The following is a 19,717-nucleotide window of genomic DNA, read 5'->3' on the forward strand; positions in this document are numbered from 1 at the left end:
AGACTGTCTACCTAAAGTTTGAAAAAAGGAAATACTAGGAAAGTAATGCCTGTTAGGCTCACCTCTCATGCAAGAGTGACTGATCTTTAATGAATTCCATCACATCCTTTAGCACTGGGTATTTCTCTTTTACTGTGGGCACTGGTCTGGCTTCCTCCATGGATCGGAAGGAGAGAAGCCTGAGTCGCCCTCGGCTGAAGGGAGGCCGCCGAGTGGGTGTAGAAGGTGACGAGGGCTCTTCAGCGGTGGCAGAGGACACTTCCGTGGCAGGAGGGCTAAGGCTGGGTGGCAGATTTTGCTGGACATCCAAGCCAGGACTCCTGTTTCCAGAGGGATCTGCTTCTGTGGGAGATCCTGAGGCTTGGAAATGCTCTTCCACCACAGAGCTTGTCCTCTGGCGTTTGTCAAGTGGCTGCAGGTGATCAGTTTCATCTGTAGTCAATGACTTCTCACAGCTTTCTTTTGAACTTATACTTTTTTTCGGCAAAAATTTTAGTAATAGAAGACTTTTCTGAATACATTCTTTTGCTAAATTGAAAAAGCAAGAAAGATAATGGGAAAAATGTCAAAATTACACTTTAATGCCTACTTTCAGAGAGGAAAATAATTTACTTACATTTACAACTTAGGACGAGAAATAGTTCTACTAATATAGTGATATACACATATACCACGAATCAAATTTTATTTCAATCCATAAACCAAGATTTCTTCAGCATAGTCAGCACACTTTAAAAAAGGTTTAACTGCTAGCATGATCCCTTCCAGCTCCATCCATGCTGCTGCAAATTGCATGAGTTTATCTTTTTTGATTGCTGAGTAATATTCCATTGTGTATATATACCACATCATCTTCTTGATCCAGTCATCTATTTTTGGGCATTTGCATTGTTTCCATAGCTTAGCTATTGTAAATAGTGCTGCTATAAACATAGGGGTGCAGATGCCCTTTTAAATTAATGATTCTGTGTCCTTTGGGTAAATACCTAGGATTGGAATTGCTCAGTGATTTCACTGAAAGAAAAAGAAAAATCCCATATGGTCTCACTCATAGCAGGAATTTAGAAAACCAAAATAAGGGACCAGGAAAAAGACTAATTATAATCAAGTAAAAATCAAAATGGACAAGCAACTGTAAACCAGAGACACACTAAGGGGTGGGGGTAGAGGAGGAGGGATTTGGGTCAAAATAAGGGGGGGTGGGAATTGTATGGGGAACATAAATAAGATGAAAATGCACACATTGTGCAAAAATGAAAAATGATGTAAAAATATATAAAGCAAAATAAAATAAAAAAGGTTTAACTGGGGTGATTTTCAAACATACAGTCCTCACTCAGCTTCAAGAGTTATCAAACCAAGGCCATCTTGTTTCATCCCCAACCATCCCCTAGATTATCTACATGCAGATCCCAGGAAACATGTTATTTCATCAGTTAAAACTTCAGCATATTTCTCTAAAAAAAAAAAGTTTTAAAAATAATATAACCATGATAGCATTTGAAAATTAACAGTAATTTCCTTAATTTCGTTGAATATTCAATGAGCACACTTTAAAAACAAAGACAGCTCAAAAAGCACCTGATGGCCTCCTAAGAGAATTAGAAAGATGCCCATCCGGATGAAGTCAATAAACAATTATTCCTCTCTGGAATTTTTTCTCTTTGTGATAGATAGGTAAAAACTACATTTGTTGCCTTTGTTACATTTCATAGAGCAGTACAGTTTTAACTAAAATAATCTAGAAGACGTTTTCTATGAAATGACACAAAAGGCCCAGGAATGACAGCTGAAGTCGGCACACTCACCCAGGATCTCAGGGTTCGCCTCTGATGCTTCCGACACGTGTTTTTCTTCTGCCTCATTCCCCAGGCTCACCAGGGACTTCTGCTTCATCTCTAGCTGGGGGGAGGATTTGAACCACATATTATATTGTCCATACAGTGCAGCAAGAACAGCCATAGCAAACTACTTCCAAAGCACACAGCGCTGAGATCATGGAGACCATTACATTATAGTTATTGCCCAGCTAGTGAGGACACAGGACCGAGCTGCTTTTTTTTGTCTTAGGCACAATCCAGGCTTTGAAGCTGTGAAAAACTAGCTTTCTTTTCAACTGTGTGTTATTTGGGAGGAGTCTGTACCCATGAACTAATTGTTTAAAAGATTCTTGAATATTGATACCGGAGGGGTTCTTATCTAAAGGTGACACACAGATAAAGAAGCTGAGCTCTAGAAAAATAAAGGGTTTGGGGGCCTCCCTGGTGGCGTAGGAGTTAAAGACAGCGCTATCAAGCTGTTGCCAGCCACTGTAGCACGAGTTTGATTCCCCAGACAAACAGGGAGGTGACCCACATGGCGCAGCAGACCTCTCCTGTCTCATCTGCTGCTCCCCTCAGCAGTGTATTTCAGTAGATCTGCCTGTTCTGCTCCCCACTCTGTCTCTGTTGAATTCTCTCACCACCCCTACCCCCGCCCCTCACACCTCTGGCCTACACCACAGCTCTTGTATGCATAAATAAATAAATCTGAAAAAAAAAGAAAAAGAAAGGGTTTTGTTAGGGTCACACACCTATTTGCTCCACAAACTGGACCAGAATTTGATTTCTTTTCTACCCTGAGAGGGACACTGAGCCTGCCAGGCAAAGAATGGTGCCTTTGTCCAGGCAATGACAATATCTTACTGAGATATCTTGCCTTTTCACTTAACTGTCTGTGGCAGCTGACTTTATCAGATATACTTTTTCTTAAACTGCTGCAACTGCCTTGGTTTCTCAGTCAATACTTTTCTGATTCTCCTTCTACCATTCTGATACTGATGTCTATCAGTTTCTTTTGAGAGATCTTATCTATTTTGGTTCCCATCTATCTATCCAAGGTATACTAGGCACTAACTGTACTCTAATCATTGTGGATTCTGTCCATGACTATCAGTTCCTGGACAAATTCAGACATTTTAGAAACACCATTACCAGTGATTTGAAGTGATCCTCATCTCTGCCTTGACATTTCCAGGAACTATCAGCCATTTAGATTCTTTCACATGTACTAAAATTTCCCCAGTTAATTGTCTCAGATAACCCAGATGTCCTCACACTCAATATGTCCCAAACTGAACTTACTTCCTGCTCCCAGATCCAAAACCATTTTTCCCTGTCCTGGTCAGTGCTTGTATGACCCAGCAAGTCACCCAACCAAAAACGTGAGAGCAGGTCTGAGCTCCACCCTCCTAGTTACACTCAAATCAACCATAAAGTCTAAATGTTTTGTCTCCTAGGTAGCAAAAGCCACCCTCATCGAATGACCACAATTCATTTCCTGCTTTCAATCTCCTTTTCCTCTCAGTTAAAGATTCTTTTCTCAATTATTATATGATATTTAAGATGCAGGTGAATACATAAAAATAATACTAATATGTAAGTATTCATCTTCATGTCTAAGAAACAAAAATAATTCTCCTGAATTTGGCATTTATCACTTCCACATTTTTGTAATTTTACTACATGTTTATGTATGTAACAAATATTTGGCTCATGTTTAAACTTTGTATGAGCATCATATACATCACTCATTCTTCTGTAACTTGCTCTTTTTTCCTGCTAATCACCTTTGTGAGAACCATCTTCCCCATACACACACTGTTTCATTCATTTTCATTGTAAAATAGAATGATACTTATACTATACTGCAATATCCATAGCAATATAACAATCTTTTTGTTCTTTCTCCTACTGATGGACATACAGTTCTTCCAGTGCACTGCTGTCACAAACAGTGCTGCAAAACCAATTTTTTTTTTTTAAAGATTTATTTATTTATACAAACACTGGGTACAGTCAGAAGTGCGGGAGGATGAGAGAATTCACCAGAGCCAGAGCAGGGAACAGAAGAGGCAGACTGACGAAATACAATGCTGAGGGGAGCAGCAGCAGGCGCAGCAGGAGAGGTCTGCGCGCCATGTGGGACCCTCGCTGGTGGCCAGGGATTGAACCGGTGCTGCAGAGGTTGCAGGCAGCTTCACAGCCCAGCGCTCAACCACTGCGCCACCAGGGGAGGCCTGCAAAACTACTTTTCTAAAGTTAGACCTCTCCCCTGATTAAAACCATCAATGGCTGCACAGGATATAAAGTAATGCTTTTCCTCCCAGTCTAAGAGAGTCCACAGAGTGGTTTTTGGGGATACTGAAGGATACATGGGAAGCTGAATTGAACCCTTCCTACACTGAACATTCTCAACAATCACCAAATTATGATTTCAAAAGTTTTAAATTATTTCATACCTATTCATGTCCCTAAACTTTAGTTTAAAAAAATTCATAGTTACAATCTTGGAAAAAAGGTACTTACCTTAATTCCATGATATAATGGTGGGAAAACTCAAAATACGCAAAAATCACATGCAAAGGAAAATCTTACCATCCATATTCGAATTCCATCTGCCAAGGAATACACCTGTGCAAACTCCTCACTCAAGGCTGTCTTGCCCCCACTGTATACTGGGGAAAAGAAATATGAACAGATTACATACAGTTAACACAATTCGCTACTGCAACACTAAGTACTAAGTAGCTTCTACATCTCTTAAAAGCACACACAAAGAAAGTCCTTCCCTGACACTCATACATTGTGTGTGGTAAAAGAAGCCTGGGAAAAATACCAATAGCCACAAACACCTACAATGGATTCTATGTAATGTGTCAAACTAATCTTTTTTTCAAACTAACAATTTTTGAAATCAATATACTATTAAAGAGAGTAAAATATTAAAAGTATTAAAAGTGAGTGAAAAATAATTACTGATATGGAAAAAAGTTCAAGGCATATAGTAAGTAAAAAAGGCAGGTTATGAAACAGTATAAACAAAATTACCTTATTTTTAACAGGAATATATATATTAAAACCATGAAGGAGATATCTATCTATGTGTGATGGAGATATAAATTTATCTAGGTAAAAGGCTAGGTAGATACATAGAAAAACATAAATAGAGGTGTTCTCTAAGTGGTGAGACAGTAGTTGATAATTATTTTAAGGTTTTCTGTACTTTTCAAGTTTCTACATGTCTAAAACAATGAGTAATTTTTTTAAATTAGAAAAATAACAAAAAAGTTGATTTTTTTGTTTTTGTTTTTGTTTTTTTAAAGAAAGACCTATGAGGCCTGGCCTTTCTCTTCATCTAAAAAAAGACAAAGGATAATATACTAGAACAGTGTGAAGTTTTCTGCTGAACCAATAATAAATACCATAAATACTTCCTGACCAGCTAGAATGTGCCAGGCTCTATATACTACACAATAGGAATACAATGCTGAGAAAAACAGACAAGGCCTGTGCCCTCAAGCAGCTCATAGTCTTAAATTTACACATTGCTCCTTCAAACTAGCCTCATTGAAAAACATTTCTAACCCAAAAGGGTGACCAATTTTAGACAAAGATGAGCAGATTATTCAGACAAAGATCACTCTCAAAGTGGCTCAGTCTTGAAGAATCCATGAACAATCTATTTAAAGACAGGGACAGATAGAACTGAGACAAACTATACCTTCTTCAAAGCAACAATGGCTGGTGATCTAGATACAATGTGCATTCGAGGACATATTTCTAGTTTTAGTTTGTGTGTTTTTCTACTGCAAATTAATGGATGATATCTGAACATAACTTGGAAAGGATCTGGAGAAACTCTTCACTCCCAGAGAACCATCCATTTCTCAGCTTTTAAATCACATGACTTATCCCTCTATTGCAAGTCCCCACATGTAACAAAGGCTGCCTAATCCTCTTACTATAATTTGATTACAAAATATTTACTTTTCCCCCAAAGCCATACATGTCACCTTGTCCCCATAACTATAAAAGATACACTATTGCATATGACAGTTTTTTTCATAAATCATTCTTTCCTAAAATAATGTTTTATTTATTTGAGCAGCTTCTTAACAGAGATATTAAGATTTGAAGGAATCAAGACGTTTTAGAAACCAGAAAATAAACTCCGCAATATGAGATCTAAAGGACTCAGCAATAAAGGCAGTAGTGATAATAACATCAATAACAACAGGAGTGACAGTCAATTATCAACTGTAATGAAAGGAAGCCATTTGCTCATGATCACCATGAAAAGAACACCTACCCTGCAAAGTGCCTGGGAAAACCCACCCCTCATCTTTATGTAGGGTTTGAAATGTTTTGGCCCTGAGATATTATCAATGGAGAGAAACTCTCCCTCCTGTGGGTTCTGTTGGGCTTCAGGCCTCACACAGAGTAAACACACAGAGATGGTTTCCCTGGGGGCCCTGAGGAAAGAAATGGTGAGGAGCAGGCTGTTGACAAAGAAAGCTGAGCAGGGATGATGCTATACAGAAGCTGCAAGTTTAGAGACAGGAGTTAATACCTACATTTTCCTCCTTGATTATCAGCACATCCAATTACCTAAACATCTGTGGTTTTCACTGGAATTTCTTAGAATGTTAGACTTTACAGATAAGGAAACTAAGATGTGGAAAAGTTGTCTGATTAACCTGAAGCTGCACAACATCGTGCTACTGACTTGGGACTATAACCCAAGGTAAGGTTTCTTCCAATAAACTTTTTGGCAATTTTCCCTAAGAAATTTGGATAGAGACAAATTACCTGCTTATTAGTAAACTTAAGGCTACTTGCCATATACCACTATCTGCTAACTATAAATCAGTCATCAATCTTCTGACTGGCAAGATAGGACTAACAAGATGAAGCCTACAGTTGTAGAAATATGTTTATGTTTCAAAGTATCTTAAAATTTTCACTTAAGATAGACTTTCTTAAAACTTAGCAATTGGCCTTCAGATCAAAAATATTCCCTGTAATATAAGTTACCATATTTTTGCAGCTTCTCATATAAGTCTGGAGTGCGATACACCAGAGCAGCAAAGGTGGCGTTCACAGCTTGATCAATAGTGGAACCAGCAACTATATCTGTCTTTGGGGCCTGCTTTCTACATGCCTGTATGAATCCTTTGAAAAGTTCTGAATATGGCCCACTGACGTTCTGGGCAGGATCTGATTGTGCAAAATCAAGAAGAAAATGGCGGCAGGGATCATCAGGGATGTTCTTAACCTGGGAACAACAACAAACCAACATGTTTAACACATTCATTCAGAAAATAAAGTTTACTGAGCAGCTACTAGGCCAAAGCAGAAGTATAAAACACGGTGCATACTCTCAGGAAGTTTAAATCTATTTTGGGGAGACCAAACAGATACGTGGGTTAAAAAAAAAAGGTAAACACAATAAAACATTAAAAGTAGAACTACCATAAAGCAAAAGATTACCAAGTGCCAAATGCCTAGAAGGGACACCCAGAGCTGAGAATTCACAGGAGAGAGTTCCTGGCAGGTTAAAATAATTAAGAAAAGCCTCCTGGAGGATATGGGCTTGGGACTGGACCCTAAAGATTGGGCAGGCTTGGCCCTGAGGAACAAAACCATTTGTAGAAGTTAAGAGTCAGTGGGGAGACTGACCTGGCCTGAAGTCTCAGCTGGGGAGTGGTGGGAACTAGAGTCAGATAGGTAAGGTGAAAGGAGACTGTAGAGAGCCTTGACTGTCACACTGAGGAGTTTAAACTTCACCCTGTGGGCAACGGGGAGTCATTAATGGTGCTTGGCAGTGGAATGACAAGATAATGCAGTGATTAAAAAAAAAAAAAACAACTTGGTAGGTACCAATGCTTTACAACACATGTGAAAAATGAGGGCCTGGATAAAGATGGAGACAGAGGAAATGGAAAGAGATGAACATCACAAGGAAGACGCCATAGGCTTGCTGCTGACTTGATAGATAGGATGAGAACAACGGAAGGACAAAGGTAATGCCAGGAAGCAGTGACTCAATGCCTCAGAAAACAACAATGACAATAACAGGAGTGAGCAGTCAAGGGAGACATTCTGGTTTTACACTTGAGTTAAAGGGAGTCAGAACACTGAAATGGGGATACCTAATAGGAATATGGAGGTACACGATTAGAAACTGGGAGAAGAACCAGGACTGGAAACTGGTATTTAGGAATTATTCATACAGATGTGACAGCAGAAGAGAGAGAGGGTGAAGTCTTGGTGGGCTGGGAGAAAGGGAAGAGGACCTAAATAAAGCCTGCCCTTTAGAGAAGGGGGAATAAGAGAGGTCAATAACAGAAGCAGATGGACCAGTTAGATGTAAGAGAGTGGACTACCATGGAATCAAAAGAAGAGAGGGTGAAGGAACCAAATTTAACAGAAGTAGAGGAGAACAGCAACTGAGGAAGAGTCCCTAGATATAGCAATTAACTACTAAGGGAAGAGGAGAGAGAGAGGGAAGAAGGGAGGAAAAGTAGTAAAGTAGAGATAGAGCGAAACAGAGATGAAAAAGAAATAGTGGGCAAACTTGTTTAGTTTTTTTAAATATTATAAGCCTAAATAATGTGCTACAGTTCCATGGAGAACAAAAAGTATAGCATAAGTCATTTACTTCTCAGGAATTGGAAGTAGACTCAATTCATGTGTTTGATAACTCCGTTAGGAGAGATTTACTGAGCACCTACTATATTGCACTGAAGAGTCATTCATTCAATATTTTTCAACATCTGTTACATGCCAGCCCCTATGGTATACCAAATGAACAAGGGAGAGTTTTTGCCCTCCAGTAGCTGAGAACTTAGTGGGCATGATAAGATATAAACACAACTGTTTATAATTTCATATAAAAAATATGAGAAAACATTTTCCATTCCAAATGAAAAACAATAGAAGACTTAATACCTCTTTACTATCCTGGTGTGGGTGAGTGGGCCAGCTTGCTTCCATTTCCAACTCTGGACATATTTGATGCCTGAAGACAGGTTTCCATAAGGGGGAGTTTAGGACTAAAGCCATTTTTGCCTGCGGTACTGCCATGTTACCTCCTAACTCTGGAAAGAGAAGAAGGTTTATGTGAGCTCTATTTTTCCCTTAATACAGTGAGAGCCTTTGAAATGATGCCCACTCCCCCCATCCAAGGTTATAAAAAACCTTGGGCACTATGAAAACTTGGGAGGAATTCACCCACATCTACCAGAATGTAACTTTGATACATAAACACATACCACAGATGAACCCAAACCATACAGGAGTCCTGAAACACTGCCATTCTGCCGAAGAGCTTCAGTATCAGTTACCTCTGAAATAACTAATCTATAAGGTCCATATGAAAGTAAATTATAAACCATCTCTACGTTGTAAGAGGAGGTCACTTAGGAATGCTTACTTAGGTGAAAATCTTCAGTTTGTAAATTAATGATTATTAACAAATAGTTAGATACCTACCATATATGTGCTTATGAACAGACATAGAAAAAAAGATTAGGTGGAAATAAATCAAAACATTAATAGTAGTTATATCTAGGTGTTAGGATTAAGGATGGTTTTTCTCCTGTATTTTTCCATCATGCAATTTTCTGATATTTTACTTTCATGATGAAAAAAAAGAAATTATACAAGAAATAAACTAGAAAGTTTAATTATATAATTCTTGCTTCTTGGATGAATTTAACAACTAAGTTGAATAAATCATTTTAAGACAAAATCCAAGTTCACATACTCATAAACATTTGGCTAAATCATAAAAAAGATATAAAATCAATTTATTCTACATTTCTGTCTTCTTGTCAGAGTATACCAAAATTCACATGCAAAAAATGGTGAAAAAAAGCTGCTGAAAACCAGCTCCCTTCCCTATTTGTCTTTGGACAGAGGGAAGCCACAGTATCCTATGTGATGAATTCTAAAATCTGGCTCAAGACTTTATGAAAATGGTATCAAGCTGACATTTTATTCTGGTTTAGTTTAAAAGAAACTGAAAGGGAATTTTATCAATACCTTAGTATTGTAAAGATAACTTACAGAAAGCTCTTAAATATGGCTGTAGGAATAGGAAAGGACAGGTATGAGGACTTACGATGGACAGATTTGAGCGCCATGCACTGGGCAGCAAGGCGTCCCATCAGCCGGGAAACAAGGAGTTGTAAGTCCAGTCCCCAAGACACGGCAACATCAGGCAGGCCAAAGGCAGTGACAGTGAATTTGTAGCCCCACTCGTTTTTACTGCTGTCAGAGTGGAAGAGAAACTGCAGCCGAGGACCAGTCTTAAAGGTCACTTTCTAGAGACAAACAAAAGTCATGCAGTCAAAAGAGACTTAAGGAGGCAGCATCTCAGTAAGTAAACATGTTCAAGACTCAAAAGATCTAAATTTAAACTTGGCCTATAGTCTCACTATCGGTCCAAAACTACTAAAAGTAGAGTAGGGTGACTAAAACAGAAAGTTGACATCAGCACCTTATGAAGAAGCAAAGTTGACAGAAAACTAATTAGTTTCCTAAACCTCGATGCCCATCTGCCCACTACCTACTCAGTGATCACATTTGTCCATTCCTTTGTTCCCCACCAAGACCACTGACAACAGAATGAAGGTTAACAGTCTGAAGCAATCCCAGAGATCCTGCAGACCTGGTTGTGCGGGGTACTCCTGGCTCTCACCACCATGGTCTCCGCCCTCCTGGACCCACCAGCCCTTCTTGCTAAGGATTGCAACTCCCCATTTACTCTGGATGATTGATCAGAGATAAACCAGAGATTGGCAAACTTTCCTACGAAGAATCAGACAGTAAATTATTAGACTTTCTGGGTCATACAGTCTCTGTTGCAATCACTCAACTCTACCATTGCAGTGCCAAAGCAGCTACAGAGGATATATAAACACAAGCGATATAAAATTGGGCATAGTGGGGTCCCAAAAAACTTTATTTACAAAACAGGGGTTGTAGCTTGCTGATCTGTGATAAAGACCCTTCTTTTACAAAAATATTGTATCAACGCTTCCCTTCAAAATCCATACTGCCACTGCACAATGTGGACTGACAAAAGGAGAGAAGAACTCTTTCTGTAGGTATTTCATCTCTTCCTGGGAAGACCACTCACCTTGGGCCATTTATCAGTGCCAACTTTTGTGTCATAGCGTGTTTTTCCACCTCTAGAGTCAGTAAATTCCAGATAATCATACCTGTGAAAGCATAATCGCTATTACTTTCTTTCTCCCCATTTTGATTATTAACTTGGGGTGGGGGTGGGGGAGATATGTGAGTATTACCTTTTTTCAGTTTCACACCTCTCATCAAATTCCACCTCAAAATAGGTTGCCCCTGGGCTAACAAAGATAAATGCTTCATGGCAATTATTTTCATAGTTGTGGGCAGATTCCTTGGTCCATGTATGCAACACCACAGGTTCTTCCTGTTGCCAAGTCTCGACATCCAGCTACACAAACAAATCAAGAGAGAAAGGTTTTTATCATTCTACATCTAGCCTCTTGCAGTATAATGTTTCCACCGTGTTCCACACAGCCAGACTGTATCAGCCCTCCACAAATCCTTTTAAATGCCAACCCTTCTAATCTGCCTTGCATCATATTTTTCTCTTCTAGACTTCAATATGGTTATGTATTTATATAGTTTTTATATAACTTCACATGCTATCAAGTGATAACATTCATCTATGTCCAGCTTCTTCTCTGTGTCTCCAAGCCAAATCAAGTCATACTGGCTATTTATCCTTGTTGGATAAAATAAAGGATATTTTCTGGAGGCAATTTATTTGTATAGATCTGTACCCAGGGACACATGTTATTAAATAGGGTCACATCACTCCTGAGAGGGAATACTAAGCAGGTGCAAACGATGACAATGAGTTACCTTGCTCAGCCCTCCTTCTGGGTCACTGCAGAGCTTCTTCAACAGTTCTGTCAGGGAGCTGAACTCTCTCAAGAGAGTACAGTGTGAAATGTCTAAAGTGCAAAAGTCCAGCAGAAAGATTACCTAAAGGAAGATGAACAAAGCACTTAGCACATACTTCAGACTGCCCAGGGGTATAGGTCACCAACCTCCTCCAGCCCTTTACAAGCGGCCACTGCTATTGCTTACCAGTTGACGAGCTGCCATAGAAAACACTGAATTACATAATTTTTCTACAATGGTTTTTCCACTATACTGTGACAAAAGGGACTCCAAAATCACTCTCATGCTTGACAGAAACTGTCCCACATCTACCAAAACATAAAAAAAAAAATTAATATTTTACAAGGTAGAAATATCACTTGCTTGGTCAACATTAAGGTCAAAGGTAGAGAAGGTTACAGAAGTGGTGGAGAAAATTCCACATCAAAAAGACCAAGAAAGGGCCTCCCCGGTGGTGCAGCGGATTGAGCGCAGTGCTGTGAGCTGTCTGCAGCCTCTGCAGAGTGGGTTCGATTCTTGGCCAGCCAGGGAGAAACCCACATGGTGCAGCAGACCTCTCCTGTCTTGCCCGCTGCTCCCCTCAGCAGTGTATTTTGTCAGTCTGTCTGTTCTGTTCCCCACTCTGTTTCTGGTGAATCCTCTCACCCTCTTGTACCTCTGGCCTATACCCCAGTTCTTGTATAAAAATAAATACATCTTTAAAAAAAAAAAAGAAAGAAATTTATAAAAAGAAAAAGAAAAAAAAACATGGCATGGAAATAAAAATTGGTTTAAAAAAAAAGACCAAGAAAAACACTAATTGGAAGAGACTTGTATTCCTATGTCTCCTATGTTCACTGTGGCATATTTACAATAGCCAAGCTATGGAAACAATGACTGCCCAATGACAAATGAGTGGATAAGGAAGATGTGGCATATAGAGACAACAGAATACTACTCATTTGGAAAAAAGACGAAATCTTGCCATTTGCTACAACATGGATGGAAGCACAGGGGATACTGCTAAGCAAAATAAATCAGAAGAAAAAAGACAAATATTGGATGATTTTACTCATTAAGTGAAATGCAAAGAAATGAAATAAAGGAACAGACAAAACTAAACCAAAACAAACCCGAGAAATCTGTCTGTAGAACTGAGACTACCAGAGCGGGAGCATGGGAGTGAAAAGCAAAGAAAAGAAGCAGCCTGACTGTGGGGAGGATTTCGCCTACTCTGGAGATAGGAGTGGTGTTGCAACATACACCTGCAGGTGTGAACCTATACCCCAAATCATAGACAGGATCATAAAATGTAACCTCATAAAGAAAAAAAAAATTAATAGAATCAGCAAGAAAAAATGGCCAGAATGGTAAAATTTTATTATTGCATAGTTTTCCACAATAAAAAATTATCTTGGAGGTGAAAAAGACCATGAGACCACTAAGTGTCAAACAAATGTTATCCTCTAGGGAGGAAAAGTAGTGCAAATCTCAGTACTTTCATCTCACTTTACTTTTAAAGTAAGTGGGTTTTCGTTTTGGCCTTTGGTCCTTTCTGATGAGCTGCAGATATCACTTTTATAAGTGAAGTCACATGGCTGACCCACCCAGCCCCAACTTTCCTTTCCCTTTGTTTACAGTGGCCCTTCATTAGGTGGGCCATCCAATGGTTCCAGCGTTAGGTGGCAGGGATCACTGGTAGAATAAATGTTACTGTCACAACTGCTGAGACCAAGTTTAATGGAACTGAAATATCTCAGAACCTGTTAAGTTTCCCAGTTTTCTGAGGCTTATAGGACATCAATCAGCATTTTCAAGAAGCAGCAAAGGTCACGGCAATGCTCATATGCCTTTGACTTTAAAAGTTTAAGGCTTCTTTTATTAGGGTGACTTGAATCAAACAAGGATGACAGACTCTACTGAAGAGTGGGGCATCATCTAAGAGTGCTACATGACTGCAGAGGTACAGGCTGTGAGATGACCCAAGCCCACAATAAAAATACTTAGGGTCATTACCACATTTGGACAGGAAATTTTGGACAAAAAGACATGTTACAGAGTTCTATTTTAAGAAGGAGAAAACTGCTTGAAAACAGATCTGATTTGTAAAAAAGAAAGCCATATCCATATTTAATGAATGAGGTACTGAAGAAAACAGAGTCAAAGCCCAAATACCTATCTGCTTTCATGCATTTTGAACTAAAACTTACATTTTTCGATAAGGTCAACTGCAAGATCTTTGGCTCCGCTGTCAGTGCTCTTCAGCTGCAGGTAGCACCAGGAGAGCAGGCTGCCTTGGACAGACCAGAACAGGGAGAAGAGCACAGAGCCAATCTCCCCTTTGGCCCCATTGAGCATCAACAGCTCACACTACAAGGCAGGAGATAAACAGAAAGTATTTACAAGACCATTCACAGAACACAGCAGGACATTCTCTAAGAGAGCAGCTAGCACTCACTGGCAAAAACACTAAGAAAATGGGGAATAGTCATGAAAGAGCTTTCAACCCACAGGTGACCAAAAAATGGTGTTATGAAAACTCCTTCCCTCTAGTTTTTCAAAAGCTTTGCAGATCATGTTTACTCCATATGTCACCTTTCTCTGCCCCTCAAGAACCTTGCCCCAGAGGTAAGGTATGGTTCTCTCGCACATCTTTAAATCCCATTTCTCCCTGGTTCTTTCCTCTAAGTCTTAAAAAAATCTCTTTCTCCTTAAAAAAATGATTCTTCATTCCTCTAAGGCTCTCCATTATCTTTAATCTCTGGAGTTTCTTTGAAGAGTTAACTGACCTCTAGGGATAAACTCTTATACATAAGAACCACAATAAAGGCTTATATCGGGGGCCTCCCCGGTGGCGCAGCAGTTGAGCGTGGGGCTGCGAGGCCGCCCGCAGCTTCTGCAGCTCTGGTTCAATCCCCGGCCGCCAGCCGCCGGCGAGAGTCCCACATGGTGCTGAGACCTTTCCTGCCGTGCCCGCTGCTCCCCTCAGCAGTGTACTTCGTCAGTCTGCCTGTTCTGCTCCCTGGTCTGGTGGATTCTCTCACCCTCCCGTGCTTCTGACTGTACCCAGTGCTTGTATAAATAAATAAATAAATAAATCTTTTTTTTTTTAAAAGGCTCATATTGTAACTGCTACATACTTGCCCCCAAACCAAAAACAACTATCTCTCCAAAGTAAATGGATCAACTGTGCTATATTCAGAGGGAATATTATGCACCAGTGAAAACAGGACTACAATTACAGTATGTACATCAAAATGCATGAATTTCAAAAATGCTGTTGAGTGAAAAACATGTCATAGAAGACTATGCACCATGTGAATGCACTAAAGGTGAACAGCAAGCAAAAAAAAAAACCAAAAAAAAAAAAATGTTGTGTAGGGACAACTAGACAGAAAAACAAGAAAATGATGACTATAACCCTCAGAATGGTGGTTACCTCTGATGAGGTGGGAGGGTAAGCCATGAAAGGGTATAGGTGGGTAAGGGGACTTCAACAATATAGGTAATGTTCTAATTCTCTAAATGGATAGATGTTGCTTTAAGTTGTCCATTAATACATACTCTTGTGTGTGTGTGTAGGGGGGTATTACATTTTAAAAAGCTGCCCTCACATGCTGTGTTGGCCTTTCTCCCCTCTGTCATTCCACTGCTTCTGTTTCTACCCACTCACTGACACCATTCCTCAAAGGCATCAGTCATATGTAGAGGGAAAAGCCTTTCCACTTAAGCTTTATCTTACTGGCTCTACTGCCCAATGTCTTTCTTGAAACTCATTGATCCCTAAGTTTCTGCCTCCTTTGAATTTCTTCCTGCTACTATTTACTCTCTGGCTGTACTTTCTATGGAGATGCTCCTCAAGATGCCCATAGGTGATGTGATGACATCTACAGTCATGCCTTCAACTATCACCTGTTCATTAATGATTGCAAAGTCTCCATTTCCAGCACTGACTCAGTTCCTCAGCATCTAACCAACTCCATTCTTACCAGAACCATAAACTCAACATGTTCAAATTCTACCCATTATCATTCTCCTGGTCAAACACCTGCTCCTCACCAACTTGGCACTTGCCATTTGCCTATGCTATTTTCTACCAAGAACATCTCCTTCCTCTTTGCTTGGTTAATGCCCATTCATGGCCTCATATGGAGCTCCAGCACCATTTCCCCCAACTAGCCTTTCACAATTACACTCCCTATCTTCAACACATAAAGTTAGGAGCACTGTACCCCATAAGAGCCTATGCTTTTATGGTCTTTACTGATTGTTATCACTGGCTGATTACATGTTTGCCTGCTCGTCCAGGCAGTGCTCTTTTACCACTGCATCCTATGTGCAGGCAGTGGATATCTGTGGTATTAATAGACTTATGAGAAAAACTTCAGACTAGGCACATTTCTGACCACCTTTAAAAATTACTTTAATGGCCTCTCGGGTGGCCTGGGGGTTAAGTCTCAGTGCTAGTCTTAGGCCACTGAGGCCTAAGTTTGATCCCTGGTCATGGAGCTAACCTACACATGGCACAGCAGATCACTCCTTTCTTGCCCACTGCTCCCCTTAGCAATGTATTTCAGTCAATCCACCTGTTCGGCTCCCCACTCTGTCTCTGGTGAATCTTCTCACACTAGCCCCAAGCCCCAGTTCTGGCCTACACCCCAGTTCTTCTACACAAAAATTAAAAAAAAAATTATTATTTTAAATCTGTCTCTTCCTCTTTGGCAAAACCATAAATGTTTTTCACTAAAGATAATTTAAGGAAATAGCTCAATGGCTGCAGTGATCCCTGGCCTGGGAGGTTCAATGAAATCTATAACTTCCTTTGTAACACAAGGAAGTGAGTGGAAAGAAAGGATAAATATTTGTCTTCAAATGATAAAGAATATGAGAAATTCTCTTGGACTAAATTTTCTACGTATATCTCACATTATGTCTGACCTAATGCAAAAAGAACAAGACTAAATCAAATGGCCTGGGTTTTAGTCCTTGTTCCACATCTACCAACTCATACAGGAGGCATTGATTGTTAACACGTAGGAAAACCTGGTGAGGACACACTGAAGTTTTCTGTCCAATGACACTGATGATGTGACTGAAGGGGCTCTGAAAAAGACTTGAAGGGTCTGAGACAAAGGCAGAATTCAGAAGAGCTCCAGGAGAAAGAGATGTGGGAAGAGGCACAAATGAAAACAGAGATTAAAGTGAATCAGGGCTAAAGAGGCAGAGAGGAAGCATTGATGAGTAGCAGGTTGCAGTGAGATTTTTAAGGATGACTCAAGAGATGGGTAGAAGAGTCTGGCAGTAAGACAGAAGGCAGAAAGTAACAAAAGAGAAAATTAATGTGAGTACAGAAAATAGAGCACTGATAGAAAACAGTTAAAACTTATAAAGTCAATATGTACCTTAGAGAATACAAGGGTCACAGTGAGATAGAAGCAACCATGGATTTGAAGCAGCACTAAGTCTAATGTAACTGTAAATAGTGCTAGCCTCAGTGCCACCTTGGCAAATAACAACCTAGCATACCTTAAGCTTTCTAAGGTCCCCATGAGTGATCAGGGATAACTGCTGACCTGCCACTGTAGTCAGCCGGAAGTGAGTGAAGTCATCACTAACAGCAACCTGAAAACAGTACAGCACTAACAAAACTCTAAGAGATTTTAAAGACACTAGATTAGCCAGGAGATACACGAGTTATCTTGAAGTACTTGACATTAAATAGCTCCTGGGTGAAGGGAGTGGTTTGAACTATCCTACCATCAGATCTCCACTAACTCCCTGGTTTCCATATTTAATAGAAAGAAGCAATTCTTGGTCCTGCAGGACAGAGATTATATCACTTCAGGATCTATGGGAATGCTTGATAAAATGTAGATTTTTACATTCTATTCCTAGAGATTCTACATCAGTAGCTTTGGGTAGGACCTAGAAATGCAAATTTCTGTCAAAAAAGCCTAGTGATTCTGATCCAGTTGATACGTGGGCCATGATGTGAGAAACAAAATTCTTCATGTTAAAACAGCAAAAGTTGTATGGTTAGCACAGGAAAGGAGTCCATCTTCAGATTTGATTGGTCTATGAATTTGTTAAGTAACCTATAAAAATTAAAGTCATAAAAACTTTATACCAGAAATGCATGAGTATGTGCTAGAACCACTGACTGTCACTAAAAGAGACCTGGTAAAAGTCCATTCCTCTTTTCAAAGGAAGGCTTAAAGAGCACTTTCACATATCTTCTGCTTGTTGATTACCTCGGGGCTAGTCCCCTCACTCATCTGCAGAAGCTGGCTAATTAGGAGCCATTGCAGACTGGGAAACCCTCATACTTGATTGTAATGGCCACAGAAACAAACTTATATACATACTGTACACGAGGGCTAACGGGGAGGGCAAAGTGGCTGCTGTATCATGTGCTCCTAAAGGCATGAGGCAAAGAAAACAGGAAGGCAGCCAGCAGTTACCTCTCGGGCAGCAACAGAGAGGAGAGTGCTCATGACCGCCAATACTTCACTGATGTTCATGTCAGCCAGGTCGCCTTTCTCAGGTAAAAGTAGAAGGCCGCCTGGATCTTTATCACTGAAAGGACACAAATCAGTCATGACACCTGTTTCAGAAAGCAGATTTTCATGCTTTCTATCTTAAAAGGTTCCAAAAAAGAACCTAGCAAGTTTTCAGTGTCAATGCTATGTGAGGAGTTTGGGTCAGGAAAAAGATCACAGTCCCCACTCGGTCTGTGCTACCAGGTGTCCTCATGTCCTTCTGGAAGCACAGGCCCATTTGTCCTCCAGTCCTTAGAAGAGATTCCAAGGAACAATTCTGATAAATAAATCACCCTGACCACCAATAGGAATTATATACCTGCTAACTTGACGATCCAGGTTTAAGATTTCCTGTAACTTCAAAAGTTCTTCACAAGATAGGCCCAGGCCATCGCATCATTCTTGATGCTCAACTCTGAACACATTTTATAGAGCTCTCTAAGTCTGGCATCCATATAAGAAACAGCAGCTCAGACTACTACTTTCCTCTCTCCGTCAAAAGTGCATTCCTTCAAAAATACAACCTACAGACCCATAAGCTTCTTTGATAGTTAAAGCATGTGAATATCTCCATATAAATCCCCTCCCAGCACACCTCTTTTGCTACAGTACAAGTATGTGCCTCTGCAATTGGTTTTTAATGTAGTTTGTTTTTTAAGACTTGGATACAGGGTCTTCCGTCTATCTTCAAAGTCACTTAGAAACATATTCACAGAGATCATCAATGGGTTCAACCTTAAAGTGTCTCTTAATGACCTTAATAAATAATAAATAATGTTATTTATTATTCTACTACTTAGTCACTCCTGTGACTGGTGATAACTCATTCCAGAACTCTGGCTGAGCAGAAGGAAGTACTTGGTTACTCCAGAAGCATGTGAAAGGAAGGGATAGCTAAAGAAAACAACTGAGCAAAGATCTGAAATATCTGACAATTGCAAAGAATTATAAACTTACCTAAAATACGTGCACAGAGAGCGGAAAGTAAGCTGCAAAGACTGCTTGTGTTCTTGCTCAATGACATTCTTCTACAAAACAAGAATTGCATATTCAGAAATCCATTCATAATCCAGAAACCTAGCTACTACCCACTGTGCCCGAGCATGAGGATAGCCAGGGTCAGAGGGCCACCTCACAGTGCCTACCTAGTGCCTGGTCTAGTGCTTAGAGGGAGCCACCCCAGACATGCAAATGTGCAGGGACATAACTTCCCAAGGTGAATGCCTTTTATCTCTGGCCATGCCATCACAAGAGGAAAGAACAGAGACAAAATACATTTCATATATGCTTTTGCTTGTTTTTCAACAGGATCTAAACTTCCTCTTTGTAAGCCAGAATGACCCATGGTGAGAACTATAGGAATCACACTTTCTAATTGAGCAACTGTGCTACAATTTTAATTTCTTAAATAAATGTATTTAG

At 39.9% G+C, this 19,717-nt stretch overlaps 1 protein-coding gene across 2 annotated transcripts in view; it reads right to left on the bottom strand.

Annotated features, from left to right (window-relative positions):
* Window positions 1-19,717, bottom strand: part of ZZEF1 (zinc finger ZZ-type and EF-hand domain containing 1) — a gene marked incomplete at both ends in the record, with an annotated part of 109,391 nt that overhangs the window by 41,316 nt on the left and 48,358 nt on the right. Inside the window, 13 exons of one of the 2 annotated variants that reach the window (XM_084236826.1) lie at window positions 63-528; window positions 1,809-1,902; window positions 4,416-4,495; window positions 6,855-7,095; window positions 8,772-8,920; window positions 9,946-10,147; window positions 10,966-11,047; window positions 11,135-11,301; window positions 11,736-11,858; window positions 11,964-12,085; window positions 13,967-14,126; window positions 18,218-18,332; window positions 19,253-19,320. In XM_084236826.1, the coding sequence (XP_084092952.1) occupies window positions 63-528; window positions 1,809-1,902; window positions 4,416-4,495; window positions 6,855-7,095; window positions 8,772-8,920; window positions 9,946-10,147; window positions 10,966-11,047; window positions 11,135-11,301; window positions 11,736-11,858; window positions 11,964-12,085; window positions 13,967-14,126; window positions 18,218-18,332; window positions 19,253-19,320 (2,069 nt within the window). Of the gene's footprint in view, window positions 1-62; window positions 529-1,808; window positions 1,903-4,415; window positions 4,496-6,854; window positions 7,096-8,771; window positions 8,921-9,945; window positions 10,148-10,965; window positions 11,048-11,134; window positions 11,302-11,735; window positions 11,859-11,963; window positions 12,086-13,966; window positions 14,127-18,217; window positions 18,333-19,252; window positions 19,324-19,717 lie in introns of both variants that reach the window. The other variant, XM_084236827.1, reaches the window with a different exon arrangement.

The sequence above is a fragment of the Talpa europaea genome (assembly GCF_964194135.1).
Source record: "Talpa europaea genome assembly, chromosome: 7".
Taxonomy (NCBI): Eukaryota; Metazoa; Chordata; class Mammalia; order Eulipotyphla; family Talpidae; genus Talpa; species Talpa europaea.